The following is a 12,489-nucleotide window of genomic DNA, read 5'->3' as shown; positions in this document are numbered from 1 at the left end:
CCAACATGGTGAAACTCTGTTTCTACTAAAAATACAAAAATTAGCCAGGCATGGTGGCAGGTGCCTGTAGTCCCAGCTACTCAGGAGGCTGAGGCAGGAGAATAGCTTGAACCCAGGAGGCAGAGGTTGCAGTGAGCTGCAATCATGCCACTGCACTCCAGCCTGAGCGACAGAGTGAGACTCTGTATCAAAAAAACAAAAAAACAAAAATTAGCCAGGCGTGGTGGTGCTCACCTGTAATCCCAGCTACTCAGGGGGCGTAGGCACGAGAATTGCTTGAACCCGGGAGGCAGAGGTTGCAGTGAGCCAAGATGGTGCCACTGCACTCTAACCTGAGCAACAGAGTGAGACTCTGTCTCAAAAAAAAAATTGTAGAGATGGGGTCTTACTATGATGCTCAGGCTGGTCTTGAACTCCTAGGCTCAAGTAATCCTCCCACTTCGGCCTCTTACACTGCTGTGATTACAGGCATGAGCCACTGCTCCCAGACTTTAGTTTTTGTTTGTTTGTTTTGAGACAGAGTCTCCCTCTGTCACCCAGGCTGGAGTGCAATGGCACGATGTCGGCTCACTGCAACCTCTACCTCCTGGGTTCAAGCGATTCTACTGCCTCAGCCTCCTGAGTAGCTGGGATTACAGGCACCTGCCACCATGCTTGGCTAATTAAATTTTGGTATTTTTAGTGGAGATGGGGTTTCACCATGTTGGTCAGGCTGGTCTTGAACTCCTGACTTTGTGATCCACCCGCCTCAGCCTCCCAAAGTGCTGGGATTACAGGCGTGAGCCACTGCCCCCGGCCCTGGCTTTTAATATTTTAAATCTCAGTTTTCTCTGACTTTTAGATGGCGCGCATAAGTAGCATTCCCGTCTATGAACAGGACACAATCAACAAAAACAGGCGCTGGGGAGGGCCGTGTTTCATGGGCACTATCGCAAAAAAGCAGAAGAAATTCCTATCCACTACGTAGGAGCCCACAGAAATGTATGCACTAAAATATATGCAAGCAAAAGCAAACAAACCAAAAGCTGCATTCACAGCGTAGACCCTGCAAGAGCAGGAACACTCCCTACCCCAGATACATGCACCAAACACAAATACACATCAAAGATGCTCTCCCAGGCTCATGAATGTGCAGGCACAGGCAAGCACACACATGCCCGAACAAAAACACAAAAAGAACAAGGATGAACACACACCCAAGCTGTGGCTGCCGTGCGTGTCTATTTATTGTTGCTGCCACCCTGGAGGAGCCCCAGTTTCTTCTGTAGCTTTCTTTTCTGGGGGATCTTCCTGGCTCTGCCCCTCCATTCCCAGCCTCTCACTCCCCATCTTGCACTTTTGCTAGGGTTGGAGGTGCTTTCCTGGTAGCCCCTCAGAGACTCAGTCAGCGGGAATAAGTCCTAGGGGTGGGGGGTGTGGCAAGCCGGCCTGGATCCTGTCCTGGGTCCTCCTTCCTCTGCAGTCCCGTCTCTGTTGCTGGGTGTAGTGTCCGTGGTCTGGCCTTATCTGGGGGGTGAGGAAAAGCAGGTGGTAAAAGGGACAGAGATCTGGGTTCTAATTCTGCCTCTCCCACTCACTTGATTTGTGACTCCAGGGAAGGACCCACCCTCTCTAGCCTCAATTTCTGTCTCTGTAAGTCAAATTTCCCTTCAATTGGAAAGGTTCTGTGTTCCCACTTTGCTCTGGCCACTAGGAAACTCACAGTCAAACATATGTCTCGTTTTATTCTGCATCAAGACAACAGTTGCCTGATCCCTCCTCCCCACCCAATCGCACACCTTCCGGCCTGTCCTTCATGGCAGAAGCACCACCTTGAGCTCTCTGGGCCCCCCGACTCCTTACCTCCAGCTCTGTCTCAGCGCCGTGCCCCTCGCTTCTTCCTCTCTGAATTCTGCAGCTTGGTTACCAGTTTCCTCTCGTGCCCGCCAGGGCTGGGGCGGTTGGTGTTGGCAGCAGCTTCTCTCTTGGTGCGACCTTTCCGGCCTCCGCCTCCTGTAACCAAGGCAGGAGTCAGAGGTGAAGTGGGCATAGGCATGATGAGAGGCCCTGTCAGAGGAGAGGCAGGGGTTCAGGGTTGTGGGGATGGGAAGAGCAGGGAGAAGCCTGCTGCTTCCCCTCTGTGGAATGTGGGACCCCAGATGTGTGTGAGGTCCCAGGCTGAGTAACATAGCACTCCTGGGATAAGGGACTAGACAGGGGTGACGTGAGAGTCCAAGGAACAGGTTGGCTAGAAAAGGGTGAGTGGGCTGGGCAGGGTGGCTCACTCCTGTAATCTCAGCACTTTGGGAGGCCAAGGCAGGAGAATTGCTTGAGCCCAGGAATTTGAGATCAGCCTGGGCAACATAGTGAGACCCCATCTCACCACTGCAGGTGGTGCACACCTGAAGTTCCAGCCACTCAGGAGGCTGAAGCAGGAGGATCACTTGAGCCCAGGAGTTCGAGGCTGCGGTGAGTTCTTTGAGTTGTTGTGATCACACTACTGCACACCAGCCTGGGTGACAGAGTGACTCTCTCAAAAAAAAAAAAGAAAGAAACGAAGAGGAAAGGAAAGGAAATGAGAGGAAACAAGAGGGGTGGGTCCTGATCTCGGGAGAGGAGGAAGGACCGTGGAGATGGCTGAGTGGGCCTTACCGAGGTAGGAATGGGCCAGGCTGTAGAGGTCAGATTCATCCAGGCTGGAGTCCTCGTCCTCCAGGCCTGGGGGCTGCTGGGGGGCACTGGTTGCTGGTGGGAAGGTGGCCATCGTGCCTGGCTTGTCTTCCCTGCCTCTCTTCTTCTCCTAACGCTTTGTCTGTCTCTGCTTTCCTGGCCCCGGGCCTCTCCACTCCCAGTCCACTCCCTCAGCTTATAAGGCTGTGTCTCCTCCTCAGACCACAGTCTGGCTCCAGCCCATCAGGCCCTGTCTGATGCAATCTGGCCCCTTCCCAAAATCCAGCCCAGTAAACACAGTCATGAGACGGGAAGAGTGGGTCCCTGAGTCCAGCCCAACTCACCTCCTCCCTCCCAGGCTCACCCAGCTGGATATTTTCCATAGAGGAGGTCCCGCTTCTCGGCAGAAAGCAGGGAAGAGGCAGGATCTGGGCTAAAACACTCGTTGGGATCATGGCCTCACCTGATCGAGGGCTTCACATGGGCCTGAGATGACGGCCACACAGCTAACCCCGGCACCCCAATTCTCGCTGAGATGCAGGACGTGAGGAAGGAGGGGGAAGGGATATCAGCACACTTGTGCCAGGGACAAGTTAGTGGCTTCCACCCAGTCACACTCAACATCTTGCTTGTCTTCTTTTTTTTTTGAAATGGAGTCTCTGTCGCCCGGCTGGAGTGCAGTGGTGTGATCTTGGCTCACTGCAACCTGCAACCTCCTCCTCCCAGGTTCAAGCAATTCTCCTGGCTCAGCCTCCTGAGTAGCTGGGATTATAGACACCTGCCACCATGCCTGGCTAATTTTTGTATTTTTAGTAGAGATGGGGTTTCACCATGTTGGACAGGCTGATCTTGAACTCCTGACCTCAAGTCATCTGCCCGCCTCGGCCTCCCAAAGTGCTGGGATTACAGGCATGAGGCACACCCTTTTTTTTCTTTTTTCTATGAGAAACATCTTGGAAAACCACTTAATATCCTGAAACAGGGTCCCCAGTAATGTAATCTCCCTCACCTAGGAGGAGGGTGGCAGAGGGTTGGAGAGTTCAGGGTCTGGAGCCAGTTGCCCTCGCTTCAATCCCCTGACCCACCACTTTCCGTGTGACCTTGGGCGAGTCCCTTCACCTCTCTGTGCCTTGGTTTCCAATTCTGTAAAATAAGGATGATAATAATTGTATCTTCTTCCTAGAGTTGGGGAGAGGATCAAATGAGATAATGTTTGAAAGACACTTGCCACAGTGCCCGGTGACAGAGGGAGACCCTGTCTCAAAAACAAATTATAATAAAATAATATGTATTTCAAAATATGGATGTACTGAGGCAGAAAACATAATGAGGCCGAGCGCGGTGGCTTATGCCTGTAGTCCCAGCACTTTGGGAGATCCACAAAGTGGGTGGATCACCTGAGGTCAGGAGTTCAAGACCAGCCTGGCCAACATGGCGAAATCCCATCTCTACTAAAAATACAAAAATTAGCCTGGCGTGGTGGCAAGTGCCTGTAATCCCAGCTACTCAGGAGGCTGAGGCAGGAGAATCGCTTGAACCTGGGAGGGAGAGGTTGTGGTGAGCTGAGATCGAGCCACTGCACTCCAGCCTCAGCAACAGAACGAGACTGTGTCTGAAAACAAAAACAAAAACACAAAAAGCTGAACTTCTGCTCGTGTTTCTCCCTTGCCTGAGCCGGAATTGAATTTAGCCTTTGTTTTCCCAGATTTGGATGATGTATGAGTTCCTTAACACCCAGGAAATGAAAGTGAAGACAGGATACTTGAATGAAAACAGGATTGGGGCAATAATAACAGACCAGGTGATCAGAAAAAGAGGAAAATAATCTTAAATTAAGCAAAAATTGGCCTAGTGCGGTAGCTCATGCCTGTAATTCCAGGGCTCTGGGAGGGTAAGCTGGGAGGATTGCTTGAAGCTGGGAGTTCAAGGCCAGCTTGGGCAGTAGAGCAAGACTCCATCCTTTTTTTGTTGGTTTGTTTGTTTTTGTTTTGAGACAGAGTCTCACTCTGTCACCAGGCTGGAGTGCAGTGGTATGATCTCGGCTCACTGCAACCTCCGCCTCCTGGGTTCAAGTGATTCGCCTGCCTCAGCCTCCTGAGTAGCTGAGATTACAGGCTTGTGCCACCACGCCCGGCTAATTTTTATATTTTTAGTAGAGACGGGGTTTCACCACGTTGGCCAGGCTGGTCTCGAACTCCTGACCTCAGGTGATCTGCCCGCCTCGGCCTCCCAAAGTGCTGGGATTACAGGCGTGAGCCACCCGGCCAGTATCTGTTTTATTGGTTTGCTTTACCATTATTTGTCCCCACTGGCATGCAACCGTTGGTTTAGTTTAGTTAATGGTTAAAGGAGTAGGCTCTGGAACAGGGCTTCTCAGGTCTAAAGCTTGGTTCTGCCCCCTAGTTAGCTGTGTGCTCTTAGACAAGCTTAGTCTGCATGTTTGTTTACTCATCTATACGATGGGATTAATGGCATCTAGGCTGGATAAGGTGAGGCACACCTGCAATCCCACTGTTTTGAGAGGCTGAGGTGGAAGGATCACTTGAGGTCAGGAGTTTGAGGCTGCGGTGAGCTATGATCGTGCCACTGCACTCGAAAAAGAAAAAGAAAAGAAGGTTGGGGCCGGGCACGGTAGCTCACACCTGTAATCCCAGCACTTTGGGAGGCCGAGGTGGGTGGATCACGATATCAGGAGTTCGAGACCAGCCTAGCTAAGATGGTGAAACCCCGTCTCTACTAAAAATACAAAAATTACCTAGGCGTGGTGGTGTGTGCCTGTAATCCCAGCTACTCAGCAGGCTGAGGCAGTAGAATCGCTTGAACCCAGGAGGCAGAGGTTGCGGTGAGCTAAGATCGCGCCACTGCACTCCAGCCTGGATGACAGAGCGAGACTCTGTCTCAAAAAAAAAAAAAAAGAAAATGCTTAGTGCAGTGCCTAGAAGATAATCAGTGTGCAATAAATGCTTGCTATTTTAATTATCATTATTCTCGGGGCAGGAATCTTGCCTGCCATATTGTATCCTCAATGCCTGGCACTCAGTCTGAGCTCAGTAAATGTCTAGTTGAATACATGAGGCTCTGCTAAGATCAGTGTTGCTTGCTCAGCTTCCACCTGCTCTGCAATGCAGGAACTGAGAGGCCAATTGTAGCCTCACAGGGGACCACAGAAACACTGTGATTGTCCCAGATGGAGCCAGGGAAGGAGGTCTCCCTGGCCTTGATCTTACAGGTGCTGGAAGAAAGAAGCCTACGAGAGAAGGAGGAGGGGCATGGTGGCTCGCGCCTGTAATCCCAGCACTTTGGGAGGCCGACGAGGTTGGGTGGGTCACCTGAGGTCAGGAGTTCGAGACCAGCCTGGCCAACATGGTGAAACCCCGTCTCTACTAAAAATACAAAAATTAGCCAGGTGTGGTGGCGGGCACCTGTAGTCCCAGCTGCTGGGGAGGCTGAGGCTGGAGAATGGCATGAACCTGGAAGGCGGAGCTTGCAGTGAGCCCAGATCGCGCCACTGCACTCCAGCCTGGGCGACAGAGCGAGACTCCATCTCAAAAAAACAAAACAAAACAAAAAAAAGGGCCAGGCGCGGTAGTTCACGCCTGTAATCCTAGCACTTTGGGAGGCCGAGGCGGGTGGATCACCAGGTCAGGAGTTCAAGACCAGCCTGGCCAACATGGTGAAATTCCGTCTTTACTAAAAATACAAAAATAAGCTGGGCGTGGAGGCATGCACCTGTAATTCAAGATACTCAGGAGGCTGAGGCGGAAGAATCTCTTGAACCCAGGAGGCAGAGGTTGCAGTGAGCCGAGATCGCGCCATTGTACTCCAGCCTGCTGGAACCCCTCTAGCATGGATCTGCAGGGCTCTAGACGTGGCTCCATCTAGACGTAGAGGTGTGCTTTTTGTTACAGGAACAGCAGATTTGTATGCCTGCTGCCCTGTCACAGCCCTATTACACTGGACAGCAGGGATGCAGTAGAGAGAGTTTCATGATCACAGGGCACTGTGCAAGGGGATAGGAGGAGACCTGCGAATGCATCTCCCCAGGGAATTCTGGGATGGGGCTTTTAAGGGGATTATGGAGGGTGAGGGGCTAGAAAATTGGGGTCATTGGTCAGAGCAAGGGAAATGAAATCATCATGATGTGAAAAAGACATTTTTGGGGAGTTAGCTCCTGGTGGGGTCCTTCAGGCTGGCGGAGTCAGTCGCTTCATCGCTTCACCGGCACGCAGGACCTGAAGGAATTTCTCAAAAGTAACATTTAATGTTTCATAATGTTCAAGTTGCTATCTCTAGTGCAGTTAAGGGGAACTATGATCTTGTAACCAGGTCTACGTGATTCTAGAACAGCAGGCACCAGACAACTAAGAGGAAGCAGATCAGGGGGCAGCTGACCTCATGATCAGCGCTGGGTGTGCTGCAAGCCTGGCTTGTTTCCATTTCTCCTCTCTGTTCTCTGATTAATTGCATGAGGTTTACAGGGATGGTTTCAATTTCCCATCCTCAAGCCTCCAGGTGCATGTAAAATCTGCCACGAGGAAGTTTATTTTCTTCCTGCTTAGAGTTATACCTTCGTGACGTTGCTAGGCACACCTATGACAACCCAGCGCCATCAGCTTGGAGTAAACGCAGAGGGCTGGGAGCTCCCAGGAGGGCACCTAACCTCTCTGGAGATAGGGAGATGAAGGCACACTTCCTGGAGGAGGTGAAGCTTGTTTTCTAATTCTTTTATTTTTAATTAATTTAATTTTAATTTTCTTTTCTTTTTTCTTTTTTCTCTTTTTTTTTGAGACAGAGTCTTGCTCTGTCACCCAGGCTGGAGTGCAGTGGCACGATCTCGGCTCACTGCAACCTCCGTGTCCCGGGTTCAAGCGATTCTCCTGTCTCAGTCTCCTGAGTAGCTGGAATCACAGGCATGCACCACTACACCCAGCTAATTTTTGTATTTTTAGTAGAGACAGGGTTTCATCATGTTGGCCAGACTGATTTCAAACTCCTGACCTCAAGTCATCCACCCGCCTCGGCTTCCAAAGTGCTAGGATTACAGGCATGAGCCATCGCACCCGGCCTATTTATTTATTTTTGAGACAGGTTCTCACTCTGTCGTCCAGGCTGAGTACAGTGGAGCAACCTTGCTCACTGTAGCCTCGACCTCTAGGGCTCAGGGGATCCTCCCACCTCAGCCTCCCAAGTAGTTGGGACTTTAGGCACGCACCATCATGCCCAGCTAATTTTATTTTTTGTAGAGATGAGGTCTCCCTATGTTGCCAAGACTGGTCTTGAACTCCTTGGCTAAAGTGGTCCTCTTACCTCGGCCTCCCAAATAGCTGGAATTACAGGTATGAGTCACCACGCCAGGCCTGGAGGCAAAGTTTGAACAAGAATGGCTGTTTGTGGGCCAGATGCAAAGGCTGACACCTGTAATCCCAGCACTTTGGGAGGCTGAGGCAGGAGGACTGCTTGAGCCCAGGAATTCAAGACCAGCCTGGGCAACATAGCGAGATCTCATCTTTACAAAAAAAATCCAAAAGTTAGCCAGGCGTGGTGGTGCATGCCTGTAGCTCCAAGTACTCAGGAGGCTGAGGCAGGAGGATGACTTGAGCCCAGGAGGTTGAGGCTACAGTGAGCCATGATCGCACCACTGCACTCCAGCCTAGGCAACAGAGCAAGACTTCCTCTCTGTTGGATAGCCTGAGGGATGTACGAAGTCACTAGCTCAAAGGAACAGAAGCTTCCCAGGCTGAAGGCAGAATACGTAATTAAGGTGGATTGGACATCGCTGTGTTCCAAGAGGTCACAAGAAATCTAAATAAGGTTAAACAAAATATATCCATATGATCTCACAACCCCATCCCAGATAAAAATGTCAAATCTGGCAGCTGCATTTGCAAGTTTTCTTGGCTGTGTGATATCATTGTTTTAAATATCAGTGGATGCTGTCTTTTTTTTTTTTTCTTTGAGATGGAGTTTTGCTCTTGTTGCCCAGGCTGGAGTGCAGTGGCGCAATCTCGGCTAGCTGCAACCTCCGCTTCCCGGGTTCAAGCGATTCTCCTGCCTCAGTCTCCCTAGTAGCTGGGATTACAGGCAGATGCCATGATGCCCAGCTAATTTTTGTATTTTTAGTAGAGACGGGGTTTCACCCTGTTGGTCAGGCTGGTTTCGAACTCCTAACCTCAGGTGATCCGCCTGCCTCAGCCTTCCAAAGTGTTGGGATTACAGGCATGAGCCACTGCGCCCCGCCAGATGCTGTCTTTAATGGGTGGTTTGGCAACATTGATAAGATTTTGAAATGCTTATATCCCCCTGATATTGCAGTCCCACTTTCAGCAGTCTCTCCTACAGAAATCTTCCCAGAGGTGAGTAAAGAGGCAGGTACAAGGAAGTTCATTTGTTTGTAGTAGTGAAAAACAGGAAACCCAGCCTGGACAACATAGCGAGACCCCATATCTTAAAAAAAAAAAAAAAAGACTGGCATGGTGGTGTGTACTTGTAGTCCCAGCTACTCAGGAGGATGAGGCAGGAGGATGGCTTGAGCCATGATGGTGCCTCTGCACTCCAGCCTGGGCGACAGAGCAACACCCTGTCTCTAAAAAAAGCAAAAACCAAAAATCGGAAACAACCTAAATGTCCATCAGTAGGTGACTGATCAGTTTCCTTCTGTGAAACACTGTAGCCATTCAATACTCTTTAGAGAGAGAATGTATCTCTATCTCTGATGAGAAAGATGTCCATAATACATTCCTAATGAAAAACACAGGTTGCAGAACATCATGTACACTACAAATTATATTTTTGCATTAAATGTATAGATAACTATGAGTAATACACAGTTTTCACCATAATAGAGGTGTGACATTTTCTCCTGACAACTAAAATAGACAGCCACATAAAACACAGTAGTAGAAAAATCTAGAATAAGGCTGGACGCGGTGGCTCATGCCTGTAATGCCAGCACTTTGGGAGGCCAAGGCATGTGGATCACCTGAGGTCAGGGGTTTGAGATCAGCTTGACCAACATGGTGAAACCCCGTCTCTACTAAAAATACAAAATTAGCCGGGCTTGGTGGCACATGGCTGTAATCCCAGCTACTTGGGAGGCTGAGGCAGGAAAATTGCTTGAGCCCAGGAGGTGGAGGTTGCAGTGAGCTGAAATTGCACCATTGCACTCCAGCCTGGGCAACAAGAGCGAAACTCTGTGTCACCAAAAAAAAAAAAAAAAAAAAAAAAAAAAAAAAAAAAAAAAAAAGAGGAAGGAAAGAAAGAAAGAAGAAAAGAAAGAAGCCTGATGTCTTCTGGGAGATCAGCAAACCCGACCCCATTTAACAGAAGAGGAAAGTAAAGACCAGAGAGGCATGCATTCTCCAGCCTACAAATGTTTAGGGTACTAACCATGTGCCAGGCACTTGCTTGGTGCTGGGACTATAAAAGTAAACATGGGGCCGGGCGTGGTGGCTCATGCCTGTAATCCCAGCACTTTGAGAGGCCGAGGCGGGTAGATCACCTGAAGTCAGGAGTTCGAGACCAGTCTGGCCAACATGGTGAAACCCAGTCTCTACTAAAAATACAAAAAATTAGCAAGCGTGGTAGTGGGCACCTGTAGTCCCAGTTACTCTGGAGGCTGAGGCAGAAGAATCGCTTGGACCCGGGAGGCGGAGGTTGCGGTGAGCCGAGATGGCGCCATCACACTCCAGCCTGGGCAACAAAAGCAAAACTCCATTTCCAAAAAAAAAAAAAAAAAAAAGTAAACTTGGGCCAGGCGCAGTGGCTCTTGCCTGTGATCCCAGCAAGATAAGTATGTGATCACATACATTGGCAAGTATGGGATGATTCAGTGCATATATCAATACTCTTGCATAGAAAAAAAGGAAATGGCTGGACCTGGTGTTGTAATCCCAGCACTTTGGGAGGCCAAGGCAGGCGGATGGCTTGACCCCAGGAGTTTGAGACCAGCCTGAGCAACATGGCGAAATTCCCATCTCTACAGAAAATACAAAAGTTAGCCAGGTGTGGTGGCTCGTGCCTATGGTCCCAGCTACTCAGGTGGCTGGCGCCAGAGGATCACCTGAGCCTGGGGAGGTCATGGCTGCAGTGAGCGGTGATTGCGCCCCTGCACTCCAGCCTGAGCAACAGAGTGAGACCCTGGCTCAAAACAAAATTTTTTTACAAAAACAAAGGAAAGAAAGAAAGAAAGAAAAGAAAGAAAGAAAGAAAGAAAAGAAAGAAAGAAAGAAAGAAAAGAAAGAAAGAAAGAAAAACGGAATATACATGGCTTGTGCTTACCAGGTGTAGACATAAAGATTTTTCCAAACCCTCTTGCTTAAAATGTATCTTTAAAGAAACGATTACTTTATAGTATAGATTTTCCTTCAAGTTAAAATTTTTATAGCAATTGGGACATGCCATAAAGCTCTTAAATATCTGGAAATAATTTTAAGGGAGCATTTTGGGACAGGGCAGTAGGAGCAGTCCCCACCCTAATCCAGTCTGTCTGTAAAGAACTTAATAATTAAACTGATCCAAATCATTCTGCCTTTTATTATCACTATCAATTCTCAACAATGTCAGTAATAAAATATGCCTCCCTGCCACTGCGAACTGCTCCTAGGGAGTCCTCCTTACCTCTTAGCACTGTTCAAAAAAAACGAGGCCAGGCGTGGTGGCTCACACTGTAATCCCAGCAATTTGGGAGGCTGAGGAGGGCACATTGGTTGAGCCCAGGAGTTTGAGACCAGCCTGGGCCACATGGCGAGACCTCGTCTATACAAAAAATACAAAAATTAAGACCGGGAGCGGTGGCTCATGCCTGTAATCCCCACACTTTGGGAGGCTTAGGCAGGCAGATCACTTGAGGTCAGGAGTTCCAGACCAGCCTGGGCAACATGGTGAAACCCCTGTCTCTACTAAAAATACAAAAACTAGCCCAGCATGGTGGCACCTGTAATCCTAGCTACTCAAGAGGCTGAGGAAGGAGAATCACTTGAACCCCAGGAGGCGGAGGTTGCAGTGAGCCGAGATCGTGCCATTGCACTGCAGCCTGGGCGACAGAGCAAGGAGCTGTCTGAAAAAAAAAAAAAGAAGAAAAAAAAAACCACCACACACAAAAAATTAGCTGTGTGTGGTGGTGTGTACCCATAGTCCCAGTTACTTGGGAGGCTGAGGAGGGAGGATCGCTTGAGCCGGAGAGGCAGAGGTTGCAGCGAGCCAAGACTGTGCTATTGCACTCCAGCCTGGGTGACAAAGCAAGACCCTGTCAAAACAAAACAAAATAGAACAAAAACACACACACACAAAAACCCCTGAGGTATCCATATTAGCCATTGATTCAGCCCATTCAATTTCTTTTATAGACAGTTTGATTAGTCAAGATCATACTTACAAAAACACCCATAAAAATGTCTACCGTCCTAAACTTATAATATTTAAGCTCCAGTGAAAATTCTCAAATATCAAATCTGTTTCCAGCTGGGGTCACTGACATCTGATGTCCAATGCCGTCACTTCTGGGTTTTCACGTTCACCAGGGCTGGTCCTGCTCGTCTTCTCCACTGGGCTGTCTGGCCCATGCCCCACGGGGTCAACATGGAGGGGTCTTTAACACCCAGGTGTATGTCAAAAAAACAAGGGAGGGCAACATCGTGCTGTAATTTTTGGTTGGGATAACAATTCAGGTTTCATCTGCTCTGGCTGACTTTCTGCCTGAGCGCCCCTGCATGGAGGCACGCTCATCCAGCCGCCTGGTGGGTACCGGACTGCAAAGGTGGAGTTCTGCTGAAGGTCAAGAGGATCCCAGGGCTCAGTCAGGGGGACCTTGGAGCTCAGCTTGGCGGTTTGTCCAGCCTGCAG

At 49.4% G+C, this 12,489-nt stretch overlaps 1 protein-coding gene across 2 annotated transcripts; it reads right to left on the bottom strand.

Annotated features, from left to right (window-relative positions):
- Nucleotides 1-1,202: 1,202 nt before the first annotated feature.
- Nucleotides 1,203-2,976, bottom strand: NUPR1 (nuclear protein 1, transcriptional regulator). Of its 2 annotated transcripts, none has more exons than XM_004057408.5 (3): nucleotides 2,632-2,976; nucleotides 1,843-1,992; nucleotides 1,203-1,506 (listed from the first exon to the last, which is right to left on the bottom strand). In XM_004057408.5, the coding sequence occupies exons 1-2, from the start codon at nucleotides 2,741-2,743 to the stop codon at nucleotides 1,856-1,858; spliced, it is 249 nt and encodes an 82-aa protein (XP_004057456.4). In that variant the 5' UTR covers nucleotides 2,744-2,976; the 3' UTR covers nucleotides 1,203-1,506; nucleotides 1,843-1,855. The 2 variants fall into 2 exon arrangements, with proteins under 2 accessions (XP_004057456.4, XP_004057457.4); XM_004057409.5 differs by having other exon boundaries at nucleotides 1,843-2,046; nucleotides 2,632-2,857.
- Nucleotides 2,977-12,489: the final 9,513 nt, after the last annotated feature.

Source organism: Gorilla gorilla, chromosome 18 (genome assembly GCF_029281585.2).
Source record: "Gorilla gorilla gorilla isolate KB3781 chromosome 18, NHGRI_mGorGor1-v2.1_pri, whole genome shotgun sequence".
NCBI lineage: Eukaryota > Metazoa > Chordata > Mammalia > Primates > Hominidae > Gorilla > Gorilla gorilla.
Note: the sequence above shows the minus strand (reverse complement) of the source record. Positions and strands in the feature narration are given on the sequence as shown.